This window comes from Felis catus, chromosome B2 (assembly GCF_018350175.1).
Source record: "Felis catus isolate Fca126 chromosome B2, F.catus_Fca126_mat1.0, whole genome shotgun sequence".
Classification (NCBI taxonomy): Eukaryota; Metazoa; Chordata; class Mammalia; order Carnivora; family Felidae; genus Felis; species Felis catus.
In genome coordinates this window covers 35,866,444-35,880,476 of record NC_058372.1, presented here as the reverse complement: position 1 = coordinate 35,880,476, position 14,033 = coordinate 35,866,444, and the positions used below count along the sequence as shown (strand labels likewise).

The window sequence follows — 14,033 nt, the reverse complement described above, 5'->3', positions numbered from 1 at the left end:
GGATTCTGTGTCTCCCTCTCTCTCTGCCCCTCCCCACTCATTGTCTCTGTCTCCATCTCCGTCTCTCTCTCTCTCTCTCTCTCAAAAAATAAACGTTAAAAAAAATTTTTTTAAGCTCTTTGTGAAGTCAAACTCTGTCTTCCAGCTTCTTCTACCCACCGGTAGAAAACAAACCCACATCCTATCACATCTCCCTCAGTATATCTCTTCTGTTTCCATTATGGACATCCCCAGTACAAGTCCACGTAAAAAAAACCAGTTCCAATCCCCACTGCCTCTGGAGACTTCTAATTTGTTAATATGGCTACTTCAAGCCACGTATACAAATTGGCTTTCCTGTCTCCTCCTCCCCTCACCAGTTACCTCTGGCTCATCTCGCCAGTCCACATTCAGCTCTTGATCAAAACCTTGCAGGGTCAGACCCAGGCCTCTTCGACCTTTTTGATTAGAGGCCTCAACGATGTCCTTCCGACCCTGGCTGTATTTACCCAATCCTTCACCTTCCCTGAAGCCCATCTTGGCCTGAAAAAGAAATAAGATAGAGCATTTATATAAATAAACAGATAATAAGGGAGCACTTATATAAACAGACATTTACTTAGCCCCTATCACGTGTCAGACATTGTGCTAAGCTCTGAAAAAACATCAATGAGTAAGGCCTGAAGTTTTCCTTTAGGAAAGGCCTAATGAAGAAAATAAGCATAAAAAGTAACTGCAGTTTAACTGTGGGTCCAGTGGCTGTCTATTCTGGAGGTGAAAGTCTAGGGCAACCAGAAGTTGGATAAATGAGAAGGAACCTCATAGCTGTAATTAAAAGCACCAAGAGCACTTAACAAATCTCATTGGACATTTGCACAACTACCCTTCCAGCTAATTTGCCTGATTAACTGAAACGTAGCTCTAGAGTAGAGTTGATAAAGAGAACGTAATTTAAAATGGAAATGCTTCAAGCAGCAACTCTACCTTACTCTCAGCCACTCAAACAGCCTTACCAGGTAAAGACAATGAGGGCTTGCAGGAGCCCACTTAATCAAGATATTAACTGAAAAATCACTTCATGTAAAACTGAGGTATGGAAGGTACCATAAGATACTGGACAGGAATGTTTTTTAAATGTCACCATTGTCCATAAGCTCACACTAAACCCCTGAGTCACTGGGCCCAGTTATATGCCCCAAAATCAGAAACCCAAATCCCAAACCCAAGCACCCTTATCTAATAAAAGAACTCCAGTCCTAAGAAAACATAGTTCCTCCTTGAGGGTCTATATTCCCTTTGGAAGGAGCATTACCAACTCAAGAACTGGACAGAATTCCTACAGTAGCCACAAATCTCTCCCCAGGTCAAAAAGGCTGACTGAGCTACAAACCTCCCCACTGTCCACTTTCCCAAAGTTTGTGGCCCCCCAGACTAGAATCCGGACTATGACTTCAGAAGTTGCAGTTCTTACTCTTAAATGAATCCAAAAGAAAATGGAGGGGGTTAACTATAATATTAATATTTCTAGTCAGAAAGCAAACTTGAATTTCCCTAACCTTTGTGCACTAACGTTTGACAAGGAAAGCAAGCAGGTCTTCCTGGTCGCTTTCCTTCTTCTGATATATCAATGGAGTATAGAAATTGGGAAGGAGAACCGGACCTTCTTTTCGAAATAATATAAAAGACTGTTCTGCTCCCACTTATTTTAGGCATCTGAGAGTGAGCAGGATTTTAGTCATTTCTCTTGAGATTACTCACTAGAGCAAAAATTCACAGCATGAAGCCTCTTTACCCATCCATACACATCTATGTGTAGGGAAGTATGTTCACATGTACTTACAATAAGCTTTCATTACTAGGGAGACCAAAGAGTGATCCAGCTCTGGACAGGACAGAAGAAGCAGGCTTGTGCAGCCACTTACCATGGATGATTCAAATGTGACAGATAGTTCTATTGAGAAGGGGGCCACACTCTCTCTACTAAATTTCAGTGGCTGAAAAGCAGAGGAAAAACTCATGCCTAGCTTTTCTTCTTTTCATACCAGTACAATTTCCCTTCTCTTACTCTGCTGGTGGAGCTTTAGAAACCCAACCCGAGCACTGACATACCATAAGCTTCTGGGAGACACTATTATACATGGAATAGCGAGAAGAAGTTCCCTCCACAAGGGAGTCTGCTTTGAACGCATCGTCAAAAGAGTCAGAGCTGTGTTGCTTCCCCTCAGTCTCACTGTCGGACCCACTTAGGCTCGTGGTAGATGCTGGAAAAGAAGAAAAGAAACTGTTTAGGTGAGCTTATGGCACAAAGTATCCTCTAGAAGTCCAGGTTTCATTTATTCAACTAGTGTTCAGTTTATGCATCGCACACATAAAGTTTATTAAATGACCCAGGGTCAAACGTATTCTCTACCTCTTACTATGTTAACGTCAGCAAGTCACTCAAAGTTCCTAATAGTACTTGACACACGATGGGAGCTCAGAAATAACAGGTGTCCTTTCCCATCCTTTCAATTTCTCCCCCACAAAACTGAGATGATAATACCTACCTCATGGGGTTGTATGAAAGTTAAATGAAACCAGTGTTTGGAAGTACACTGTCAAATATAAAATGTATTTATTGAAATTTTATTTATTATTTGAACATCAACTTCCAAACACTGATACCGAGCTCCATTTTCAACAATTTTATCATGGGACTGACAGTTTCTGATTGCTTAATCTCCTGGTTTCCTCTGTTTTCACAGTCCTTCAAACATATAGGTAAGAGGGCAGATCTACAGCACTGCCCCAGAGAAGAGGTAGAAGAAGAGCAAGGGAAAAGAGAAGGGTGGGAAGAAGGAAAAAGAGCAGGAAGGGGGAAAAGAAAGGAAGGACAGGGAAGAGGAAAGGTGCTTATGCAGCAGCATCAACTAAGGCAAACAGCAGAGGAGCTACACCTAAATGCTTCAGGAGGAAGCTGGTGGCCTAAATAAGCTAAACCATTATCTTCATGGTCAACCACCTCGTTACCAAAGGACTCCAAATAAGACCCACCTTAGCAGCTGCCAGAAGTGGTCGGTTACCTGTGTCCTGGCTCAAAGTGGGATGACTCACACTCTATTCACTATGTCTGTCTGGCTCTCACCCTCTCTTTTATAGATACATGAATTTCTTAAATTGAAAGCGATTTCAACCTGATGTAATTTTATTCAGGTAGTTTCTCAGACAAACCCAACCAAATTTGGAAATGGACCGTATCTCAAAAACTTATCAATTTCTGCATATTCCCATTGAAAATGGTATAAATTGCAAGCCAGGAAGAATGCAAGACAGAAAATGAGGGTGGTGGTGTCTAATCTCATCCCAAGGCTTGAGGTGTTGTACAGTGCTCAACGGTATACACCTTTCATTAATAAGTAACTGTACTTATTTAAGAATAAAATAAAAAAATTTTTTTCCAGTTTACATGTATTATGCTTTCAAACATATACTAGTTGTTAGACTAGAAATGCTTGTTACTTAGACCTAAATATTAATAATACGAACTTTTAGGTATTTCTTTTGGTCTAGGAGCATGGTGAAAAAAGTTAAGGGAACACTGAGGGTGCCGAGAATCAAAAAAAAAAAAAAAAAAAAAAAAACCACTTGGGAGTCTCTGCTCTATGTACTGAAATGAACAGATCACCAGGACATACTGTCAAATGAGTAACAGAAGAGCTAGACCATATGCATGACACATGGCATCCTAAGTCTATACTAAAGAGAAAATAAGAATATATATTTATATTTCTTGTAATTGCACAAAGAGCTTTTGGAAGGAAAGATGTACAAAAAGACCAATAAAAGTGATTACCCACATATGCGGAGTTGAGGCATGGAGACAGAATGCCAAAATGATTACTTGGAACAAGTGAAAGACGTGACATTTGATTTACATTTTGTATCACTGGAGTTTATACTTACTATCTTTTTATATTTTTGATTTATGAACCATGTGAATATATTACCTATTAAAATTTAAAATAAATGTGAAAAAGAAAGTGACTGACACAATTCTCTTAAGGAAGAAAGGAAGTCCCAGAGAAGAGATGCGGAGTCAAAGCCTGGCTGCTTGTTAAGGAAAGGCACTCGGGTAAAACAATTCTTCAAAAACCCAAGATGGTCACTATTCAGGTATTCGTAACTTGCAATGACGTCATAATTCTAAAGCCTATCTGCACTGATCCGCCCACTTCCCCATGAGAACACAAACTCACTAAGGGTGAACATTTGAGAAGAGCCAAGCCTTCCTCCAGCACCCCAGGCCTGATTCTCCCTCCCACCGCGCCCCAGCAGCAGCAGCACTATCAGCCCAGCACTCATCACAAATACTAGGACAGGGTCACTCCCAGAGAGCAAGAACTGTGTCACACTCCACATCCCATCTCCAACACCTGGACTGAATCTTTCCATTTAACAAAAATTAAGTACTCACTGCAGTGAATTTAAAAAAAAATTTTAAGCCCTGATTTATGGTCTTAATGTATTAACTACGAATACATTTGTCTATAGAATGAGACATGTACAAAGTAATCTAGAAATTGCAACATAAATTTTCCCTTCAATAGTTTCATATAGAGGAGAAAACTTGAAAATAGTAATACCCACGGGACAAAATGTACAGTATTGCCAAGAATGGCTTCATGTCTCACTTAGGTACATTTAACTTTGTTTTACTGTTAAAACTCTGACAAAGATGGTTTTTAAAAAAGCTGCTTTATGACCTAATGCCATAAAAATCTTTTTAATTAAGTCTTTAAACTTTTTTTTAAAAAAGGTTAAGTAAGAACAAAAAGTTTAAGCATGAGTGTGAAATGCCTATACCTTAACAGAGAATTGGGCCTTCCTTGGACTATTACTTAACAAAGCCCATTCCCCCACCACTCCCACCAGTAGGCTAAAATAGGATGTGTGTCAGATCTGTCAGAAAACAAAACACTGGTATTGTTTAATTGATCAGACAACCACTCTGGTTCAGAACCTGTTCTATAAAAGGTCCATGCTATATATAATGGGGCACTCCCCTAAAGTAATAACTCTACCCTCAGAGTTTAAAAATCAGATAGCTAAGGTCCTGGTTGAAAATGGTGGCAGCAGCTGGGTACGGGTTTCTAGGCCACTGGGTTGGTCCAGGGCACAACTGGGGTGGTCCATGTCAGATGGCACACATGGCAAGGAGGGCTCAGCCTGCACGTGTAAGGCCCTCACCCACTCTGTAGGGCTCCCCAGTGTGGAAGTGAGCATGCTGAACATCTTCCTGAAGTCGTATCATGGAGAGCACGAGAGATTGGGAGTTCATCACCTACCCCCATTTCCACATCAGGTCCAAGCCCTTTCCGTGGGGAGATGGTAATCATACTCTATTCCATAACTCTCACATGAATTCACTTCCCACTAGCTATGAGGATGAATAAAGAGAACCTGGACCACTGCCCCGTGGGGACCACAGCACTGGTTTAGACCATGACTCAGCACAAGGACCAGAAAAGTATACAGGACCTTAAGCCCACCTTCCTTACTTGTATCAGATGATGACTGGTACACTGATCTTGAGTCCCTTTGCTTATGGCAGGAGATGGCTTAAATGAATAACTTAGATTGGTCCATGAAAAAAAAAATTAATAATAATAAATAAAAATCAGATAACTGAATATGCATTTCTTTTCTTTCAAGGATACAGCATTTTGCAAAATAAAGAAAAGTCCTATGAACATGTTTGAAAAAAATAGAATAAACTTAAAACCAACATTCTGGTTCCTAAGCAGTTAGCAAGGAGAAATTTTGGTTGAGAACGTCCTATATGAGAGGTTATCAAATCTACCCTTTCCTCTTAAGGTTTCTCCAATTCTCTCAAAAAGGAACTGACTTGCTTACACAGACCAATGCAGCACATGTCACAGAGTGCCAGAGAATGCCACTCAGAAGGAAAGACCCAGAACAATGAGTAACCATGGAAACTGTGAGGTGAGGTTATATTTATTTTCTGTTTTGCACTTGTCTACATTTTCTGTGTGAGAAATAAGAATATATTCATTAGAGGGCGCCTGAGTGGCTCAGTTGTTAAGCATCTGACTTCGGCTCAGGTCATGATCTCAGTTCGTGAGTTCGAGTCCCACATCGGGTGAGCATGAGCCCTGCTTGAGGTGAACACGAGCCCCGCTTTGGGTAAAAAAAAAAAAAAAAAAAAAAGTCCTGCCTCTCTCTCCTCCTCTCGTGGGATATTTTCTCTCTCTCTCCCCACCAAGCCCCGCCTCTGCCCCTCCCTCACTGGCACACACACACTCTCTCAAAAAAAAAAAAAAAAAAAGAGAATACATTTGAGTTAAAAAAAAATAAAATAAATAAAGCTATAAAGAAATAAAGTACCATTCCACACCTTGAGAAAAAGCCAGTTCCTTTTTAGACCAATCTTCAGAGGGCAGCAAGATCTAAAGAGGAAGACCTCTCGAGTGGCTCAAGACTAACCCTGGGTTTCTCATTTATTCTCTCACATACAGAGGAAACAGATACACTCTATAGCACAGTGCCCACATACTAAAGAATTGTGCTTCCAAAGGTGAAATTCTCTTTACTCAACTGTTTCCATGCCTTCAACCTGTATCAAATGATACAGAAAGAGGTGGTATGTGGCCAGGTCCCTAAGCACAGCCCTTAAGTTTCTTTCTGTGTAGCCCAGGGATTCAGGGTCCTGACTAACCAGAAGCTACAATGTTAAATCAGTTACTACTCCGTTCACCAGCTCTCTGGGGATTCATAGGCCTACCTACGACAAGTTAGGAAAACCTGGTATCCTCACCAAAGGAGAGTGTGCCCTTGGTCTAGCTCCAGTTAGAGTTGCAGGCTCTCAGGTTTGCTTGAGGACCCATCTGTGGTCACTCATCAATGGTATGAATATCATTCCTGGGCATGCAGGGCACACACCACCCTCAAATCTCAAAGAGAAATCTCTTGTCTTTTTTGTCTTCATAACATTCTTGGACGAAAATGACAGGGAGAACCAAATTTGAGTGGAAGGCTTATCAGGCAAATCAGTGGTGACTCTGGTACAAACTACCAGCACCAGATTCTGGCACAAATTACCTTTCCACTCCGTTCCTCTTCCTTAGGCGTTACCTAGCATGCAGCTGTCTACATGGTTCTGAGAGTGAGGTTAACGGGAGCTAAAATATCACATTATTAGGCATTTGTGAGATCAAGAAGTGTCTTGGATAAGCCTTATTTCTTTTATTTCATGCAGTATTTGAAGCCAATTCTTAGCCTGCCATGATTTAAGACAAAGTTGCCTGGATTAATCCTGATGTCCACAGACTGCCACAGTCACTACCCATTTTACCCCTGGGCCTTTGGGGCCACTCTCTTCAGATGAAAAGGAGACAACTGTCATTGCTGCAGCAGTAACTAAAGAGGAGATTTAGCCTCCCAAGACTGATAAGAATTTAGCAAACACTGGGCAGACAATTTTGTAATGAAGATATAAATTAACAGGAGTAATAAGGTCAGTCTATTAAAATGATTAGTTTCATTAAGAACTTGCCAAAGCTGGGTGGCACTCCCATTTACCTCCCCAGGAGCTCCCCTTCTAAAACCTAGCAGAGAGCCCAAAACATTATTTAGAGTTTTCATTTAAGAATTCTTCTCTACCTGATAGAAATCATTACTCTTAAGTCATTTTAAAGAAGAAAAGTTCAAAATTTTTCACATAGCAATACAACAGTAGGGCAGAATTTTTTACATGGCAATAGAACAGTAGGGCAAACAGGCCAAGATTAAAAGTGAGAGTGACAACACATATAGAGAGGCAGTTCCAACCACTAACGGCCAAGGTGAGCAGCACACAGATACAGAAGAATAAATTATGGATTTTAATAAATATCGCATCCTGCCTAACAACTGCTTTGGAATACACTCACTCCTGTTTAAAGACTCAATTTCTCCTTCATGCCAGACAAATGGTAACTCGTTAGAGCAATTTAAGCAGATACCGATAAAGGAAGTTTTTGATTAAGGTCATGAATCTGGGCTGACAGGAAAGCGATGGTGTTTCAGGGAAAATAGCCTATTTAGGGAAGAATTAAACCTGGTGGAGGGGAAGACGCTACTAGTGTGGTGCCAGCAAAAGGGCCTGGCAACATCCAAAGCAACACGCTGTGGGAGGGCCAGGAGCCCGCAATGGATACACACACAGCTAAAGAGAAAAGGAAACTGTCTTGGAGCCTAGACCACATTTTCCCTGAGAGAAACAACTAAAAAGAACAAAATGACCTCCACCTGCCTCTTCTTACTTCAAAAGGTTGTTACTTAATAGCAAATTTCCAAGTTTATTTAGGCTTAAAAATCCTTCAAAGTCCTCTTAAAATACTCAAAAGAGGGGCACCTGGGTGGCTCAGCTGGTTGAGCGTCCATCTTCAGCTCAGGTCATGATCTCGCGGTTAGGGAGTTCGAGCCCCATGTCAGGCTCTGTGCTGACAGCTCAGAGCCTGGAGCCGGCTTTGGATTCTGTGTCTCAGTCTCTCTCTGCTCCTCCCCTGCTCACACTCTGTCTCTCTCCCTCTTTCAAAAATGAATAAACTTAACAAAACAAAACTCAAAAGAACACATGATGCCACGGTGGCCATTACAATAACATCCCTTTTTTCCTTTACTCTGGTCAAATGTCAATCTCTGACCAGGCAATGCAGTTACCTTGTCAATAAAGTAAAATAAACACACTGATTAAACTAAATAGATCTATTAATGAGTCACTGCACTGAAGTAGCAGACAAAGCACAAATAAAGACAGAAAGCACAAGAAAGCACAGAAAGACAAAAACAGTAACTACTATATTTTGTTTTTCTATTTGTACTCCCTAAAGAGCATTTTTCAGTCATCTGTTCAACAGTATGTTCAGGTAGAAGTGGTCGAAGCAAAAGGAAACACATTTGCTTTAATGCAATGACCTCACTAGGAAAGCTGTATATAAACCTCAGCAAATGTAGTTTCTGGAAAGACAGTAAACTACCAGGGCACACCGTCCAGGGGACACCTAAGAAAAGCCAATACAGAACAGAAATGATATAAATGCTAAGTACTTAATGAAATGATCTTCTACAGAATGGAGGAGGATAGGCAAAATGAAAGAGGTGAAACATTTTAAGCTTCTTGGAAAAGATGCTACTGGTACTTGTATCAATTCTATTCGGTGAATATTTATTAAGCATTTATTCCATGCGGGAGGTGGGGTGGGGGCAGCACAGAAAGCAATCTTGCTGATGAAGACACCAGACTCCAGCCCTCAGTTTTTGTGGCGTGGAGCTGCCCCTTCTTAAAATAAGCTAAACCAGGGAAATCTCACAATGTTTCTTTGCCTCTGCCTCCCGCCTCATTTCCTGAAAAATGAAAAGGACCAAATGGCCTACTGCCAGACACATACAAGGTACTGGCCACATCTAGACTTCCATTCTGTACACACAACAGCAATAGTCAATCCTAACTGAATCATATGGCGCTACTTCCAGAAAAGGTTAAAGCTATTTGGTGCAATTAAGGGGGATGCAGGGGGGAGTTGGGTAATCTCAATTCAGTCCATTTTAAAAGCTTGAAATTTAAGTCAGACTGGTTCCCTTATAAGATCCTTAACCATGTACCTTCCTCTACCTGGGCGTTGCCCTCTCCTTACCTCAAAGAGATGTCCCCCGAGAACCGCTTAGACCTAAATACTGCCAGCACCTGAGCACATCTGAGAAATGTGAAAAGCGTTTGAGAAATTGTGAAAGCACAGACGTGCTTTCCCTTCTTCTCTTGTAGGCCATCTCTCCCAATAACCCAGAGTTCTACCTAAGGAGACTCTACTTTCACCAAGCTGCTCAAATCCCAGGTGAAAAGCAAGACTCCCTTTCTTCAACAATCCCTAGAACCAATGCACCCAGTACGTTTTTGCCTTCCCACTTAGTAACCTCAATTACATACAGCCTTTCTCCGCTACCTGGAATGGAAGCTACTATGACAACTTTAAAGGCAAACGTATCTCCACACACAAGGTTATGAGTCTCTTAGTCAACCGGGACCACAGCTGCACCAAATGCTTCAGCTCTACTGCCAGTCAAGCTTCTCCTCTCGGAACCAGCTTCTCAGTACAACCGATGAGTAACTGTCCTTCAATTAGTCTACCACTTGTAAACTGTATTTCCTACCACTCTCAAAGGATGCTTCACACCCTTTCAGCCACCAATCTGTCACCAAATTTCATTCTAATTTACCAGTGATCCAGCAAAGGATCCAAAAGCCAAGATGGCTGGTATACTGGACTGACCAGCGTCCCTCCAAAAAGCTATATCCACTCAGCACCTGGGAATGTGAGATTTGGAAATATGGTCTTTGCAGATGTAATCAAATTAAAATGAGGTCATACTAGATTAGGGTGGGCCCTGATCCAATGACTGATGTCGTTATAAAGGAAAATTTGCACACAGACACACACAGAGGGAAGTCAGAGGCAGACTGGAGTTATGCTGCTATAAGCCAAGAACACCAAGGACTGCCAGCAACTACCAGAAGCTAGAAGAGGCAAGGAAGGATTCTTCCCAAGAGACTTAGGAGGGAGCACAGCCCTGCCGACACCTTGATTTCAGACATGGAGCCTCCAGAACTATGGAGAATAAATTTGTTGTTTTAAGCCACCCAGTTTGTGGTAATTTGTTACAGTAGCCCTAGGAAATACAGCTGGCAAGTCAAGGTAAATGTAAGTGGAACTACTTCTAATTGCTTGGTATCTGAGGCAAGCTCGTAGGCACCTTACAATTTCTCACAGAAGGTTACCTATGGAAACTGTGAATGTCCATAACCCTAAAAAACAGGCAAAGCAAACGTCAGTTTCAACCAGATCAGTGAAATCTTTTGAGTTTAACGTCAATAGTGAGCACAGGATGCTCCAATTCGTTTAGGTGTTTCTGGTCACACATGCTGAGGGAATTGAGAAAACAGAATACAAAAACCTGAGGGGAATTAGGCCAGATCACTGCAGCAAAGAGCCCATCCCCTGTGAAAGAGCCCCAGGATCATTAACAGCAATTAAGAGCACAGGGCACTCAATGCTCACCGCTACTTCCAACAGGTTTAAGGCAGCAAAAGAGTGCCACCTGCTGAAAGGCCAGCAGCAGAACTAAGGCACTACTGTCAAAATTCCAATTTTTTTATTTAAAACAAGTTGCCCATTCCTAGTAGAAGAATGACAGAAGCAAGAGAAGCTATAGCCAACAACTCTCTGTAGAACTTGCCTAATTTCCCTCAAGGGGCAGTGGACTGTGTTCTGCCCAATTCAGGCACCAGGGATTCAAATAACCAGATGGCCAGCGGCCTCACATCACATGGGCAAGCATACCTTTTGCTGCGTGATTGACAGAAGAGGGAGGTTCGTCATCAGACGTAGAGCTGAGGTTCAGGGCAAGCTCTGCAACTCTTTTCTTCTGTTTCTTGATAGGGGCAGTGCATTCTGGATCATTTCTCCTCCTCATTGTTACTGCAACCATAAATCCAGATAGTCAGCTGCCCTTGTCAGAGCCACTAGGATCAGAGCAGGGATTCCAAGGTAAAAGTCATCAATGGAATGGGATTCGGCAATTCCAAATAGCTTCCAGTGCCAGCACTTGAATAGCCTCTTCCTCAAATTGAAGTCCAGGAAGGATGCTAGCCAAGCTCGTCTTCAATAATAGCAGTTAATTTTACTGGATAATGTGTGGTGCTTACAGACCCAGAGGCCTCAGGGAAAGGGTGTCAGATACCAAAAAGTCATGGATCAAGTCCACAGGCCACAAGGAAGAAAAAAAAAAAAAAAAAAAAAAAGCCTTGGGAACTTATCATTCTATACTTTTCATACAACACTAGCCATGCATGACAACAGTGTAAACTGGACCTGATGAGTATCGACCACTCCAGAATGTGAAGGGACCACCCCAGAATGACTGCTCCATCACCATTATTATTTTAGCAAGACAATCAACGGATTACATAATATGATAAAAATACTGGCTTTGGTTTATTTCGGGATATTTGAAAGCATGGAAGAATTGGGAAAGTTTTTAATGAGTAAGGAATGGAAACAGTAGTTGACTCAGGACTGAGGAAACAGAAGAGTAGGAAAATTACTGAAACCAGAAGTAGCCACGTCATAGGACTCAGGTACAAAAATAATTTTAAGAACACGAACACACCTCCGTGAAAAGAGGATGGAAACAATCAGGCACCACATCACCATCACCCATGCCCATGTGTAGGCACAGGAGGTAAGCATGAGGGGGAAAAATGCGATGGAATGAAGTGATTATTACATCTAGAAACTTTAAGGAATGATCAAGTCAAAGAGCAAGCAAGAGTAGTAGTGAATACAGTGTGGTTTACACACAACCGACTGTCTGTTAAGACTCAGAAAAGAGAAAGAACTCAAAACATAGGAGCCAACAGGTGGGTGACCAGCTGGGCTGCAATTCCTTGAGGAAGGGGAGGTGCAGAGGCACAAAATGGTCTTTTAACATGAATCACAGCAGGAAGAAAGCAATGAAATGCACAGATATCACTGATCCCTTCAATCTCACAAAACCCCGAATCACATGTTTCACTTCTCTCCGGCTCAAGGATGAGCCCATCCACCCAATGCATAATCTTATCCTCTTTAAGGAAGCAGCCTTTTACTAGGCACAGGCAGGGGTTATCCCAGGGAAGAAAAGCGGGAGACACTGAACAAAGAGAAAGCAAGACCACGTTTCACTTTAAACCAGCGTCTTAAATGCCCCCAAAGGCCCATAACAAAAGTAAAAGGGCCATATGATTATTATCAGCGACTCTGAGAGATGGTAAGCAACGGAATTCAACGTGGACTGCGTCGCGGTGGGTGCAAAAAAAGAATAGTTGTGTGAAAGGCAGGAGACACTGATGCTCCTCCCCAAACCATCTTAGATCTGGGCCTTCCAAATCATCTACTCCAGCGCTCTCATTTTCCACTGCAAAAAAACTAAGGCCTGAGAGGGGAAGGCCGCACACCTTAACCAGTGCCCTGCTCCAGTGACCGACACAGGCCAGAAGAATGTGCCCAGGCAGGGAACTTCTGCGTGGAAGGCAAGAGGCCTGGTTCTACCTGCTGCTCCCCCAAGGGAACGGGTTCAAATCCCCTCTCCAGTCTTCTCTCCCGGGGTGTCGGTTTCGCACTGCCACCCCTATCCACTGAGGGAGGAGATGAGCTCCCATCTCTCCGAGCCAGTCTTTTCATTTGAAAACAACGTGTGTGAATGTGTGCGCAGAAACGTTTGTCAGCGGCAGCTCGGGCTGCGGGAGCTGGAAGAGCGGGTGGGGAGCGGGGGAGGGTGGAAAGGAGGAGGGGAGAGAGAAGGGGCGGCGAGGGTCACCACCGCCGGTGCGTGGCCGAGGCGGCGGTGGAGGGGAGAGGGATGCTGAGCCCGCGCGCCCGCCCGCTCGCTCCCCCCGGGCCGCGCGTCGGCACTCACGCTGAGGGGAGAGGGTGAGCTGCCTGGGAGCGGAGAGGGGGGGGTCAGGCCGCCGTTGCCGCCGCCTCCTCCACCAGGCCTGGCCCTGCCGCTGCCAGAGCCGCCGCCTCCTCCCTCAGTTTCGTTTCCCCCACAAGCCAGCCAGGTCCGCCGGCCGCGCTGTCGCGCTCGGGTCCCGCCCTGCGGGCTGCGCAGTTTGATGACGTCACGGGCAGCCCGCTCCTTCTCGCGGCCGGGTCCTGGCCCCGGGGAAGAAGACCCAGGTTAGGGCCCGCCCCACCCCCACCCAGGGCCTTCCAAGGCGCCTGCGCGGAAGAGCCTAGCGGGGAAGGATACGAAAGTAAAAGTAACCGAGGTACCTTCTCTTCCCGCTCTGGGGACGAGAAACAAATATAAAAATTGGAAGAGCAGGTGTCGTCACATCACCTCATTTCACTTAATCTCATTGTCTTCAGTTTACAGATTAAGAACAAGTTGAGAAAGGTAAATGGTGAACTGGTTGAGGGCAGAAACCCAGTCTTCTTGTTCACTGCTGGCTGTATCCCCAACATCCAGCATATAGT

At 43.4% G+C, this 14,033-nt stretch overlaps 1 protein-coding gene and 1 pseudogene across 5 annotated transcripts in view; one reads left to right on the top strand and one right to left on the bottom strand.

The window, feature by feature from the left end:
* The window catches only part of CMTR1 (cap methyltransferase 1), a 49,808-nt gene extending 36,144 nt beyond the window's left edge, over positions 1-13,664 (bottom strand). For 4 of the 5 annotated variants that reach the window (XM_019830537.3, XM_045057471.1, XM_019830538.3 and 1 more), the window contains exons 1-3: positions 11,355-11,511; positions 2,089-2,240; positions 364-522 (exon numbers count right to left, since the gene is read on the bottom strand). In XM_019830537.3, the coding sequence (XP_019686096.1) occupies positions 364-522; positions 2,089-2,240; positions 11,355-11,502 (459 nt within the window). In that variant the 5' untranslated portion in view covers positions 11,503-11,511. Of the gene's footprint in view, positions 1-363; positions 523-2,088; positions 2,241-11,354; positions 11,512-13,470 lie in introns of those variants that run through there. The other variant, XM_003986075.6, reaches the window with a different exon arrangement.
* On the top strand, positions 4,117-5,600 carry LOC102900174 (annotated as a pseudogene).
* Positions 13,665-14,033: the final 369 nt, after the last annotated feature.